At 34.1% G+C, this 14,676-nt stretch overlaps 1 protein-coding gene and 1 pseudogene across 1 annotated transcript; both read right to left on the reverse strand.

Moving 5' to 3' along the window:
• Positions 1–526: 526 nt before the first annotated feature.
• LOC138328833 (uncharacterized) lies at positions 527–3,649 on the reverse strand. The gene is made up of 4 exons (XM_069275561.1): positions 3,575–3,649; positions 3,345–3,386; positions 3,074–3,139; positions 527–944 (listed from the first exon to the last, which is right to left on the reverse strand). The coding sequence occupies exons 2-4, from the start codon at positions 3,356–3,358 to the stop codon at positions 527–529; spliced, it is 498 nt and encodes a 165-aa protein (XP_069131662.1). The 5' UTR covers positions 3,359–3,386; positions 3,575–3,649.
• Positions 3,650–12,125: 8,476 nt separating this feature from the next.
• Positions 12,126–13,480, reverse strand: LOC138328830 (uncharacterized; annotated as a pseudogene).
• Between the last annotated feature and the right edge of the window lie 1,196 nt (positions 13,481–14,676).

Here is a 14,676-nt window from a genome sequence, read left to right on the forward strand (position 1 = left end):
TGTAGCGCATGGTGAAGTAAATGGTACGTGTGGTAAAAGGGGCGTACACATCGACATCAACTGTGTTGCATCCAACCTGTTTCAATTGAATAGAATGTTAAAAGGAATTACGATCCGTGATAATGCGGTTCAGATGCCAACTTTCTGCTTTATCAACGTCTTCACTTTGTTTTAAACCAGATTCTGCCCATAACGTTGTGCTGAATGTTACAGTAGGAATTAATGTAACTACATAGTTCCTCCATTAAAGAGTAATATTTTCATTTTTACCTTAATTACCTTATATCAAATATTTTCTTATTGACAAAAAAAACCCAATGCAATAAATATATATATAAATGTAAATACATAAATAACTAAAGAAAGAAAGCAAAAACATATTATTCAATCAGCTAGTAATGTTTCTATCTAAAAAATCTGTCAACGAAAGGAACAATTCAATGCAGCAAATTGTCACGTAAAAATAATGAAGTTAAATACTATTTCTGAAATAAGGGAGAAAATAATGCAGATAATTTCATATTGGTTATTTCACTTTACAATGTATATCATGTAAACGAACCTTTTGCTCGATTTCAGTCATCGTCCATGTCTTCCCGTTGTATTGATGGAAAGTATATATCACCAAATTTTTGAGGATTTCCACTGTTAAAGACAGTTTGATGTAGTCTTTATTCTTTGTATCGTCTGTTTCATCTACATCAGTATAGATACATGCAGTCGTCTCAAGACCTCGACAATCGTAGTCAAACAGCACAGACCTATCCGGCTTTACCATATCCTCTGTCGCAGACGCATCATCATCATCATCATTCAGTTCGAGTTCTTCTATTTTGATGTTAAATATGGTTGAAACAAACACTTCATCCTTGTTTACTTTTAACTCTGAAAATCGTTTATTTCGTTCTTGGTTATCCCATGGAATGATGCTCACAGCTGCTTTTCTAGAAAACATATAAACAGTCAAAACATGTATTTGTTTATTTTTTTTTTGTTTACATAAAGATATAATAAAGTATGCAAATAAAGGTGCGCTTACAATAGTATACAACGAACAGATTACAGGTTTGTGCATGGATCTGAACAATAAACCATACCGAGGTTTGATTTTCTTACTTTAACACCTAGATTTTAGTACTTTTCCTTTGTAACACAATGGAGGTTAAAATTGAATAGGAGTTTCTGTTTGTTACATATAACTTAAACCTCGCTACCTTAAACCAGTGAGTCAACTCATTGGGTGGTTTCTTCAAGGCAAAGACTTTTTAGATTATAAATTATGAAAATGTGTTATAAAACTAACAGTCATAGTAACGAACTCTACATATACTACTTATTATTTTGTATATTTTGTTTTCAATTGATGAGTATCATTATATATATATTATATTTTTGCTGTGAAATATAATGTTTTATGGTGAAAATATACGTGATTTAAAATATCGATATTTTCATTGACTGTAACCAGTCGATATGGAGCATTGACAGTGTAAATATAACTTTGATTGTTACGTCATAAGTTTACACTTACAAAATGACGTTATATTTTTGTGTTGAAATATGACGTAATGCTTATAAAATCGACCTTATAATCGCAAGGGCAATTGACTTTGCAAACTACAAGAGCGAATTAATCTTTGGCTGAACTAGTAGTGATGGTCTTCTGTTAATGGAAGCAAATGCAATAAATAGAATATTACTTGTTTTGTGATGAATAAAAGTAACATTTCATCTGTCATGAGGTGGAAACTTTGATATATTTCACTCGTGCTTCACACTCGTGACTCGTGGAAAATATCAAAGTTTTCACCTATCGTGACGATATATAACTGATATTCATCAAGTAACAAGGAATAACCTCTATATATTTTATGAAGTTTTCCAACGAACGACGTTGTACAGACAACGCATAAAATCTCTTCAAATGGCCCGGCTGTTCAACGTGTTCTCGCTGAAGTTTCTACCAAATACCTCAGCAGTGTTTGATTGGATATTTAAAACCTACTTTCTTCCGCGGCTTCTGCATTAAGTGCTTTCCTTTTCAAAGCATTTTCACAGAGAGTTAGTTTCGCCTATTAGAGAATCTATTTACTTTAATTGTGCAATCATTGTGAAGGATATTGACTTTGCAATTTGACATTTCCGAAAGAAAGTTGGCTTGAAGTATATTATCTTTAATTATATTGTTCTTCGGTTCAGGCACTATTCTGTCCCTTGACAATACTATGAAACATTAGTGCCCTCGGACCCAGGCCATAATAAAAAAAAAATCACTAATTGTTAATTAGGAATAATGGTTTGGTTATTAACATATTTATCACGAATATATAAAAAAACGATATGACTTAATCACCTTTGTATGCATTCGGATTTCCTTTGTCGATCATTAATGGTATTTTAGATTGTAAAAAATATAAGGTAAATGATTATGTTAAACTGATGTAAAAACTAGCATCGTTGAAACAGAAGGCAAAATCAAAACACCCGTGTCGAGTATCACTGTGCGTTATTTTATAACCGTTCTGGGTATTGACATGCAATGTCGTTTAATCATTGATTGTAGTATGAACAGGAGGTTACATGTAATACCGCCCCTGTTTGAAAACTGTCTAGCTAAACTCTCCTTGCTGTAGATCGATTGATTATCAAATGATTTCAAATGATTCTCTCGTTGTCGTATCAAATTGTGTATTTAAATATTTCAAAATACCAGACATGACAAACAAAGATAATGCTTTATAGATACAAGATTATAAAGATTTTATAGGAGGTTTTTTTTCTAGCTAACATGGCGTGTTAATAGTTCTCACTAATCAGTATTATGTTAATATTTTGTAAATAAGATATTTTAGATAAATATATGTAATAAAAAGAATCTTTAAATAAGTGTTAATTAATTTATATATTTTCTGATATACCTCCCATATTTTAAGGTGAAGGCTAGAAAAACTGAATATTTACGTACTTCTTGTAAATGTTTTGATATTTGAATAAAACACAAAGTTATTTAAATGTTAATATACAAGTAGATGTACGTCAAAACAAATTTTAAAATCAGATGTATCAGCCAAACCTTTGCTGTACTTCATCCTTTTCCTCCTCTTTTTCTTCTTTTTTCTTTTTTTCTTCTTCCTTCGTCCTTCAATATGATTTTAAAATTTACATATCTTCGGGCTATCTTTGCAAAACATATACTATTTATTTCTTAATCGAGCCAAGGTACCGTTTGTTGATTTCAGCTAAACAAAACATGACACGCAATTGATCATTTTGACTAAGATCAAATATTATGAAATAAGATATCATAATAGTTTTGTTTTTTATTTGACATTTAAATTACTTACGTTGAATTTCCCATTGTTTGCTACAACAAACAGGTAAACGACCTAGAAGAGACAAAAAGTTTTTTGTGTATGGATTTGATCTGTTAAAATCATAAAGTAATTATTTTCTTCATTAAACAGCTCAAATGTTAATAAACAGATGAAAATCAACTTGAAATAGCTATCTACATGTAATTCGTCACCGATAATCTACGTTTCATATTAAAATACATATATATTATTATCGCTATCTGTTAAAAACTAACGTCGATGTACTTTAGCCGTCTCGATATACACCAGCTGCTTCCGCCTTCGTTAGAACCCTTATCATACAGGCAGTTGTTATGCTAGCCTGTCGGTTTATATGTGGTATCTAATAATTGATTACACAAAGCCAATCAACGCAGTTACATTGAACATAGTTTAAATGCATGCACTAAGTTGCAAAGCCTCGTGTTTGACAACTCAAGAATCTTAGCCCTCGGGATGAGATTCTACTTTCTCACCTCAAATATGATAACGATTCTGTTAGTCAACCCCTGGGGTATGACAGATTGCTAAAAGCAATTATATGCCACCATCGATTCATGAGGCGAGGCCATGGCACGCATTGCCAATGACGACATTAATATTTACTTACATACGACGGAACCATGTCTATGTCGCAGTGAACATGTTTCTGTTAAGGTTAATATCTCATCTGTTTTCCTTTGTACATTGGATAAAAAAATGTCTCCTCCCTCGAAGCCCCGAGTTTGACGTTTTTAATTACCCCTCGGGTTGCGATTACTATGTCACATCCTAGTAGGAAAATATTATATAAGTCTCAAATTCTCACATCCAACAGTCATCTCAATGCCGTTTGTCTATATATAGTAAATAAAACCTGTATATAACGATCACCTAAGGGACCGACGAAACATGGTCAATAACGACAGGTGGTTGCCTAATGAGGGTTATATATACAGTTTTATTTTCGTTTCGTTATTTGACTGACAGTTGACTTTATATAAGGTGGCTAATTTGACTCCACGGATAACGACTATAGCCTGTCCTTCTATCTCTCTGCCTTCCATTCAATTGTCTCAATACCGTTTCTTTCCACTAAAACTGAGTTTGTCTTTATTTGTGTATGTTCCAGTCAATACTAGTTTTAATACCGTTTATCTACACTGACATTGGATTATGGTTGTCAGCCTTAATGAGCATTTTATCTAACCGTTCTTATCTGTTTGTCTCAATGGATGATTAATTGATTTAGGTTTCTCTCTGTCTCATCATCAAAATTAGTCTCAAAGTCGTATATCTCTATGATTGATGTGGTTCGTCTATCCCTCTGACTGACCATCAAAGGACCTGTTACACCTACCATTGAATTTTGCCCACGAACCAGTTTAACTAAACCCAGGTACAATTTGTTGTACTATGACGGAGAACCTGTAAGATACCTTATAAAAAAATCATAAGGCCCCAGGGGCCTGTGCTAGGAGTGATTTAATGTTGCCATCCCTAGGTGTACACCAGGATTCCCTTATAGGTCCAAAACTATATCAAATTAATGTTCAATTTCGAAAATCATGTAGATCATGATTTCAAAAGTATACATTACCGCAAATTTTTACTAAACATATGTAACTTAAAAAATTGAAATAATTTTTTACAGGTTCTTGAAACCAAAAAATGGCCAAATTTGGAGATCTGTTTTTGGTAATATCAAATTTTCACTAATATGGTATATACGGAGCCCGCGAAGGGACATGGAAATATATTTACTAATCCGTGCACATGGTTTGTGAATTCGTGCACACGGTTTACTAATCCGGAGCTAGTATTAAGGATTACACGGTCATAAAAGGTAAGGGCATGCTACTTTCTCTTATCTAACCTTTATGGTCAATTCTTTGCATTATTTTGTTTGGGAGAATAGCTGATTTCTACTTCTGACTTCCTGGTGATATAATTAAAATGTTATGAGAAAACATACCAGGTGTACAATTGTCACGTTTTTCTTCGAGTTTTAACAACGTTTTTATTCATTAAATCACTGCTTATAAAATGCTGAATATAGACAATATGGTTAGAAGATAATGGCTTATAATCAAATCCAGATTTCGGGATACATAAAATGTGGTATTACAGTGTACTGTCTGTAGTTTATGCAAAATTTTGTATTTTTTCTGTTACAGTTATGGATGATGGATGTACATGCATGCCATCGGACAAGCGATATTTCGTCAAATATATCCATAAAATCGCTTGATTAAAAATCATAACTTCAGTTTTGATGTGGAATAAGCAAATTGAGATAAATACTTTAAATCCTTTTAGCAACCCACAGTTTCTGCAAGCTTAAAATACCCCTATAGATATTATCCACGGTGATACAACGGGCTTAATAAACTGTTAAGATTAATGATCTTAGTTCCCGACCAATGAAGGGACTAATTTCACTGATAAACTTAAAATAATTGAAATGCGACGTATTTAAATTTAAAGCAATCCTGAAATTTTGTGTAAATACAAGTGAATATAAGACATCGTTTTTAATAGATCGAACAACGTCTTAGAATGTGACGTGACAGTCGGGGAAAACTGAGTAAATGTACATGTACCTTCGATATATGAGTAGTGCCTTATTATGCCATAGCCATCGAAAAGCAAGTTTCGAACTGGCAATTTATATAATTAGGGGCAGCATGCCAGCTGACGCCTGATTCACAGGGATATGAGAATTAGTTACACTTTATATAACCATGGACACACCAGAGTGCCCACAGACCATTTTAGATGTTTTAGTGGCTAGATAAAAAAAATAGGTAAAAATCATACTCTATAGTTTGGTATCAGTGTCATAGTAACTCGGGCTACCTTGCTTGTCGGGACATTACTCGGTTGTCTGACCGATTGGGGGCCCTACGCTTTATGTTGTCATTATTCAAGAATGCTACATATGTAATATCAATACATATATAATCATTCTAAAGTTAGCGTAGCTATCATATTATTTCTAAACGAGTGCACAATACAGGAGCCTAAGAATTAGTTAAAGGAGAGTGGCCAAGTGGTTCAGATGTCCTGACATATTACCACAAACCCCTGGATCGCGAGTTCAAAACTTTCTTCCCTATGTATACAACTGTATACAGTACAAAGAGGTATGATTTTTACCGATTTCAATCTAGACCCTTAAAACATATAATATACATTGCCATCCAAAAAGTCTGTTACAAGTGTCTAAATTCTGTATAAAATAGTTTTGACAAAAATCCATGTGTAACAAAACTTTTGGAGGGCAGTGTATGTCCAATATTACGAGTTTAAGTACATATGGACCATCAAGTCTCTGTGGTCAAGGATTACGTACTTATAGAGAACAACCAACTAAATAATTTTACATAGACCACAGTGTAAAACAGTGTAAAACTTTGATAACGTTTTGTACTGTATTATTAAAACAAAGGAATATTAGTTACTATTGAGTTCTATAATTAAAGTCTAGGTTCTCATATAACACTAGATAGAACAGAAATGGGTCCTTCTGCTCAAACTCCAACCAGGGTAGCTATATTGAAATCAGGCGCATTTTGGGTAAAAATAAAAAAAATCCGGAAATTCTAATATTTTACCTATTCATTATCAAAATTGATATTTTGAATTTAAATCTCAATATGAATTTCCAAATTAATATCATAGTTATCTAGGAATAATTGCCTGTCAGAAAACATTTTTACTTTTGAAATTCATAATTAGCCAGCCAATCAGCGGCCGGGTTAAATTCTATCCTGGGTTCCTATACACAGGGGCCATTTCGAAGGTCTTTTTTCATTTAGTTGGTTGTTCCCTACTGTCGTTCACAACGTGTACAAGGGAAATCGCTGTAGTGTGTGGTGTATAGATAGGAGGCTGCGAAGAATCACTTGACGAAATACAAGCACGAGTCATGTTTTCCCATTATTCAGTCAATATCCTATCCTTTAAAAAACACAATAACTTATCAATCTTTACTCATCCTCGATAACCCAGGGGTAAATATGACTGTTTTTATATCGACCGTGGGTATATAGTCAGCGAAAGCAACCCATGGAGTATCGAGGATGATCGCCCCTCACTGAGCATCCTTTTCTTGCGCTGAACCATGCAAGTAAATTGAGGTTCTTGGAATTCTCAAAATCTTATATTTTCTCCCTTTAAATGTTTTTGCATATACAGCAATAATGACCATATAATAATGTAGAAAATGTCATTTACTACCGCTAACAAACCAAAACCAAAGCTGACGCCGACGCCAATGTGATTCCACAAAACAAGGAATGTGTACCTAAATACTCTATGGTGTTTTACCAAATTCTGTAAAACATTGCTGCACACAACGATGTGTATGGTACATGTATATATTAAAAAAAAACCATATATCTGTGCCTTTCTGTGCTAAGTCATATGTACCTGTATATAAAGAATAACACAGTGCTTGGGATTTTGAGCACAGGTATTCGTCACATCTCCTCTGTATTCGCCAATGTTATCCACTCCTACTTGAAAGAACTCGCACCTCATGTTTCGAAATTTGTTACAACGCTCAGCCGAATAAGTTCAAAGAATACAAAAATAACCTTGAAGCTAGTCCGAACTGTCTTTATACCAAACTTAATATCGTCTTTAGACGTCACAGTGTCAGATTGGTTCCCAGTCGTCAGTAAGCTCAACACAGGGATCTGATAATTAGTTACAGTTTATAGAAATACAGGTTGCATGAGTCGTTGTTGTTGAATACAGAATATATATCCCACAGGGTGAGTTACTTGTTGAAAGTTACGAGCTTGAACTCGTGTATGGAAAACATTGTATGACCTGTGTCTACCACAATACGTTTTAAAGGTCTAAATCTTACATTTGTATTATATATGTATACCATGTTGAGTATGATTCCAGCCGATTTATTATATAAATCAATACAACGTCTGAAAATGGTTATACATGTATATAAACTAATTAATTGCAGATGCCTTTGAGCTCCAACGTTCGGACAAGGACAACTGTACAATTTTAAAAGTGAACGAATCCATGTACAGGTTGATGTTAAGAAAAAACAATATATTGTGTCCATTTAATACTAGATTATTATACATGTATTTCACCACTATATGAAGACGGACCATGTTACAACTCATTTAAATATTACTAATGTAAGTATTTTCATGTGTACAGATCAGCATACATACACTGATTATAACAAAAATGTGAAAAAATAGCTAAAACAAATCGATTTACTGTGATAATCAATCAACTATCATTTGTAAAATAATGAGATACATTTGTGTATCATTAGTCAGCGTATATACATGTTTTTTTCGTTTTTTTTTTATTAAAGTCAACAATAAATCCTTGGAAAATATCCCGTTTGACATAAAACCCCACAACATGTACCTTTTCTAAACACCTTTTAATTAAAAAAAATAGGAATATAAAACGAGACTGATAATTTTGTAGAGTTGCAAAAGTTATCAACACTACACTTACCATCTATAAAATTTTCACCTTCTTAACACTGGTCGTGTTATGCTTTCCGCCTCGTCCTAATCATCGTGGGTTAGTTGACTATCACTGCGTCAGACGACAAAACAGCTCTATGAATCTTTTCTTCACATTTAGTTTTAAAGAAACTTTTTTTTGGGGGGGGATGGCAGTGTTTATTGGTCTTTGGTCCGATTAGTGACAGTCGCGCGATGTCTTTCACTTTTGAGTTCGAAACCTATGTGGAGTGGGGCAGTTGTCAGCATTTTGAAACATATCGATGGTTTTCTCCCAATACTCTGGCTTTATTTTATCTCTCGATAAGACTCGTCCTTACATAGCCCTGACTGATCTTATCCTTGATCACCAGACGAGCGTGACATTATTTTAAGGACTATTAATAATATGGTTAACTAATCAATGTCAGATTTTAGATAGAGCCATTTTAGCATCACATTGAAACACAGTCAACATGTATTTTTCTTAAAAATTTGGTATCGTTTTACCACCAGTATGTCGTCTCTCCGTTGAGTTACACAATAATATTTGACTACTTTTTCGCGTAATGGAAGCACGTGTCTTTGTTTTTGAATTGCCGTCAACTGGAATATAAAGTAGAAATTGTCTATTAGATGAAGTATATACACACATGCATTGCGTATATTCTTTTTAATATTACTCTTTACTCTGTGATCTAATTATTTAAAAAGTTAACATCAACTTCTAAGCATTGGAAATTCGATTAACATGTACTTATAACAGGTCGTTTACTTCATACTTATAAATTGAAAATAATCAATCATCTGTAGGCATCAATTAAAAAGCACATTAAACGTCTTGTAAGATACATGTTTATATGTCTCCATTGTATTATCCATTGATTAAAACTATAGATTTCCTTACCTCATGTTGCCGCCGTGCCCTCTAAAATCAATTGACTCGAAGGTAGTCGATGGTTCAATGTTCAATGTACACGTCACGGTTTGATAATATATCAAATAGACAAACCGTGTGCACGGATTAGTAAACCGTGCGGACGGATTGACAAACCGTGCGGACAGATTCACAAACCGTGTGCACGGATTGATAAACCGTGCAAACGGATTCACAAACCGTGCGAACGAATTGACAAACCGTGTGCACGGATTGGTAAACCGTGCAAACGAATTCACAAACCGTGCGAAATGATTGACAAACCATGTGCACGGATTAGGAAACAGTGCGGACGGATTGGCAAACCGTGTGCACGGATTGGTAAACCGTGCGAACGGATTAAAAAACCGTGTGCACGGATTAGTAATCCGTGCGAACGGATTGACAAACCGTGCGGACGGATTGACGAACCGTGTGCACGGATTAGCAAACCGTGTGCACGGATTCACAAACCGTGTGCACGGATTAGTAATCCGTGCGAACGGATTCACAAACCGTGCGGACGGATCGGCAAACCGTGTGCACGGATTAGTAAACCGTGTGCACGGATTATTAATCCGTGCGAACGGATTGACAAACCGTACGGACGGATTCACAAACCGTGTGCACGTATTAGTAATCCGTGCGAACGGATTGACAAACGTGTGCACGGATTCACAAACCGTTTTCACGGATTGATAAACCGTGCGAACGGATTGACAAACCGTGTGCACCGATTTATAAATATATTTCCATGTCCCTTCGCGGGCTCCGTACCGTAGAAATGTAATTATTTAGTGAATCTCAGTTAAAAATATCTTATTTAAAACCTCAAAAGATAGGGTTGTTTATAGAAGATACCACAAAATGTACCTGGGTTTAGTTAAATTACGTCGTGGGCAAAATTCAATGGTAGGTGTCACATTATCACTGTAACATGTCACTATCATTAAAAACGATTGCGAATGTCATAACATAGGGACAAACTTAAATTATCTTTCTCAAATGAATTACGTAACAAGTACCCTGAAATGTGTTTTTTCATATCGACGATTATTTCAATATATATTCCTATTGAATATTACCACACCTAAATGAAAAAGCGATACTTTAACCAAGATAATTTCTACATGCATTTGTGTATGCATATTTTTCTCTTTTCACACGAAGTGCTATATTCGATTTATTAATGTTGCATATGTCACTAACATAAGGTAATTCATAAACCATGAATAATCATATGAAGACAAATAAAAAACCCAAACAAGCACACAAACAAAAGACAGGCTTATACCGAGTTTACACATAAAGTTTTTTTTCCGATTGAGTAAAATAAAAGTTATTAAAAAAACACTTGCTAAAGCTCGTGTCTAATATAACTTAAAAGGACTTACTCGTGTGGAATAAATTCCATAACCAACGATCGACCACTCTATCTCTCATATAGCCTCTGTTTATATCCCACTTCTGATTAACTCCGCTGTAGCCGTCCCAAGCCCGTGTTGTGAAAGGGGGAGGGGAGGTCTCGAGTAGGGGTTGTAACCTAAATCTTGACCTAAAACATCCAACCAAACCAAACCAAACCACTTCTGATACATTTGAAATATTTCTCTTTATCTATTCTCTATTACGGTTCTTTTTTCTTCTCAAATTTCTGACACCATTCGATAATTAAGTTCTTGAATGTAAATAAACAACATACACGGTCAAATAAAGTTCATTCACTTTTAATTAAGTAATCATTATTCATAGTACTTGCCAATAACAAACAGCTGAATCTCCGAAGTAAATAAGTAGTAAAGGAGTATTAATATCCATGTTGCAAATAATCTAAGGACACTAATTCCTTTTAGGCATAAGAAGTTAATACTGTACCACAAAATGTTGATAATTAATATATATATATAAACTTAAGGTTCTAAATACTCTTTTCTTTCAAATTGGTATATTTATGTATTAAATCATTCTGACAATACGTATCATCTAAATGGTTGTTATAACTTACACAATGCATCTATTTAGCTTATTCAGAAATACATTTTGCTATTTGTGAAAATAAGACTTAAATATGTTAAGTCAAGTGTAAAAATTAAATGTTTACTTCACAAAATAACACATCTGCATGATCATTTTTTGAAATAAACAATTCAGTATTACACTTGACTCTTTTTAAGATTTCAAGGTATTAAAGTCTTCTTTTCAAGAATGTCACGATGTATTTCTAAACAAGCAGTACAAATGCATTGTGTATATTATAACAAACATTTTAATAAATGATTCCTATTGTCAGAATGGTTTAATACATAGATTTACCAATTTGAAATAAAAAGTTATGTAGATTTTTTTCTTGCACATGTACGCTCTTCACGATCAGACGAATAACGTCAAGGTTTGAAGGGTGTCCCATAATATTCATGATATGAATGTGTCAATGTCGGTTAATCTTATCGCAAGAGTGTACCAGTGCTGTAAACATTTCATCAGCATCTGCCATGCTTTCAATAATGGGAATTTGGTCTGGATGCATACCACTTAGATGTTGCAAAACTATTCCTAAATCATAAGAACAACCATGTGTGTTGGCAATTCTTCAGTAAATTCGTCCATTAGTTCATCAACTGTTTCCTCTGAGCAAGGTAACTCACAAGAAGAGTCTGAGGTTCCAAACAATTCAGGCTGATGGTATAAGACATTCGGTATGCCATGAATGTTTCTTACGTCACGTTGTGATCTTAATCGATGCGAGTTCCAGGTTTGCATAAACACATCCAGCTGGTTCTGAATTGTATTCATGTAGCAGTACCTAAGACATTCAATATGAAGTACATTGCCTTCATCAAATATACCCATATCCTTCATGCCCTCAAATTTTGCTTTCCAAAAGTCGGTGAAAGAGAGGCGCAATGTTCCCCATAACCTTTCGATCCTTTGGTTACCACTGGACCTTCCAAACAGGAAACTGTTCACGCCTCTATAATGATCTCTGTGGTGCATACGGAGACATATTTGCAAGTCGCGAACAAGCACATTTTCAGTTCCTCTATCGCTCCTGATCATTGTCGGTAGTTTCTTTGTACTTTTCAGATATGTAAGATAAAAATAAGCAATATATTTCGGGTTATTATTCGATAAACCAGATTTTAACCAAAGTATTTTCCGTGAGAATCCGTCAATAGCACCATGTATCGCTACCCCGAACGGTTTTAACTTGTCATATCCGTCAATGTGCATAAGGAAATTAGGTCCTTCAACACTGTATTGCCTTCGGTGTAAATGCCTTCTTGACCTCCGGTAAACACCCTGTTCGTCAATTATGGAAAGACAATTACGGACGGTTTGTTGTGTAGCACGTATTCTATGAAATACATTCAGCATACGCCACATGGATCTGTATCCGAGATTTGAATATCCTTCTTTACGCAACATTAATATTTTTCTACAATCACATCCAAAGGACTTTCATACATATTTGTTTTCAATCCCAGTCGTCTTTTGATGCGTTTTATGCTTTCAAGACTGACAATAACCCCATGTGTGCATAACAGAAATCCACATATCTCCTTTACCGTGTACATTAATCCGGAATAGTATCTAACTAAATCGTCTACGTTTGCATCGTTCCCTGGAGGTGGTAAAGCCATACTTTGATGCAGGATGCATGTTACAGCCAGTGACTGAAAGAAGTAATCAACAAATGTATATTATTAAACGTGTACATATTTCCAAATTTCTTATTATATTGAGTTCTGAAATCGTCTGTAGTATATACACTACATGCATTTATAAAAAAAATCGTAATACAATAGATCAAAACAGATAAGTACACAGAAATGAAAAGTGAATATTCTTACCAATGATATCAGACTCAAGATTGGTGACTGCATAGTGGATGTCCTAATGTCTACAGCTTCCAACTATAACATGACATGGGAAAAACACGGCGACGGTTTATCTGACATGTTTACTTAACTTAATATAGACATGTTTAATTTCATTGGTTTGACATATTCAGGTAAAGTTGACATTTACTTGAACTAATCAATCTCAATAACAGGAAAGTCATCAAGCTCACTTTCTTCGTGACAAACCGTAGATAAATAACTGTGTTATGTTTAGAAACAACTCAACAAGTAAATGATTTTCAAGTTGTCTTTTTTATAAACAAGTAAGAAAGACAATATTAAAATAAAACGACTTGTTTTAAAAACTGTAACGACACATTCTCTTTTGTCGACATGTGAAATTAATTAGGCTGGACGGAACAACGTAAAATCGGTATTTCTAGTTCAACGTCGAAATATGAGAATGTTGAAGAAGTTGATGTCATTTTGTTCTCAACTTTTGCAAATGTAAAAGTCGGTTTGTTGACAAAAATATCGACAAGTCGTAAAATGTTAATGCGTCAAGGTCATATCTAATTCGGAAAGTAGACTGGTCTACAATGCTACTTCTAGTTATTAACTTTACAACAGGTGACCAATATACGCTTCCATAACTAAATACAAAAGAATTATCTCGTTTTAACGCGTAAGATATCTCGTTCTAACGCGTAAATTATCTCGTTTTAACACATTAGTAGTAATTGCGTTTAAATGATATAATTATCTGATTTTAGTTATGTCATTTTAATTAGATAATTATCTCGTTCTAACGCGCTAGTAATCTTGTTTAACGCATAAATTATCTTGTTTTAACGCGTTAGTTATCTTAAAAAGACTTGCTTTAACGCGTTAGTTATCTTGTTTTAACGTGTTCATTATCTCGTTTCAACGCGTTAGTTTCCAAGTTTTTACGCGTAAATTATCTCGTTTTCGCGCGGAAATTATCTCGTTTTCATTCGTTAGTTTCTAGTATCTCCTTTTAATGCACTTTTAAAGATGTAATATCAACAGGATTTTCCAGATGACACGGGATACCATCAAACGTAAGT

Source organism: Argopecten irradians, chromosome 8 (genome assembly GCF_041381155.1).
Source record: "Argopecten irradians isolate NY chromosome 8, Ai_NY, whole genome shotgun sequence".
Taxonomy (NCBI): Eukaryota; Metazoa; Mollusca; class Bivalvia; order Pectinida; family Pectinidae; genus Argopecten; species Argopecten irradians.

Excerpts from the sequence above, each read along its gene's own strand:
- LOC138328833 (XM_069275561.1), bottom strand. Across the intron at positions 945-3,073 it reads AAGGATGAAGTACAGCAAAG|AAAAGCAGCTGTGAGCATCA; the intron begins GTTTGGCTGATA and ends TATGTTTTCTAG.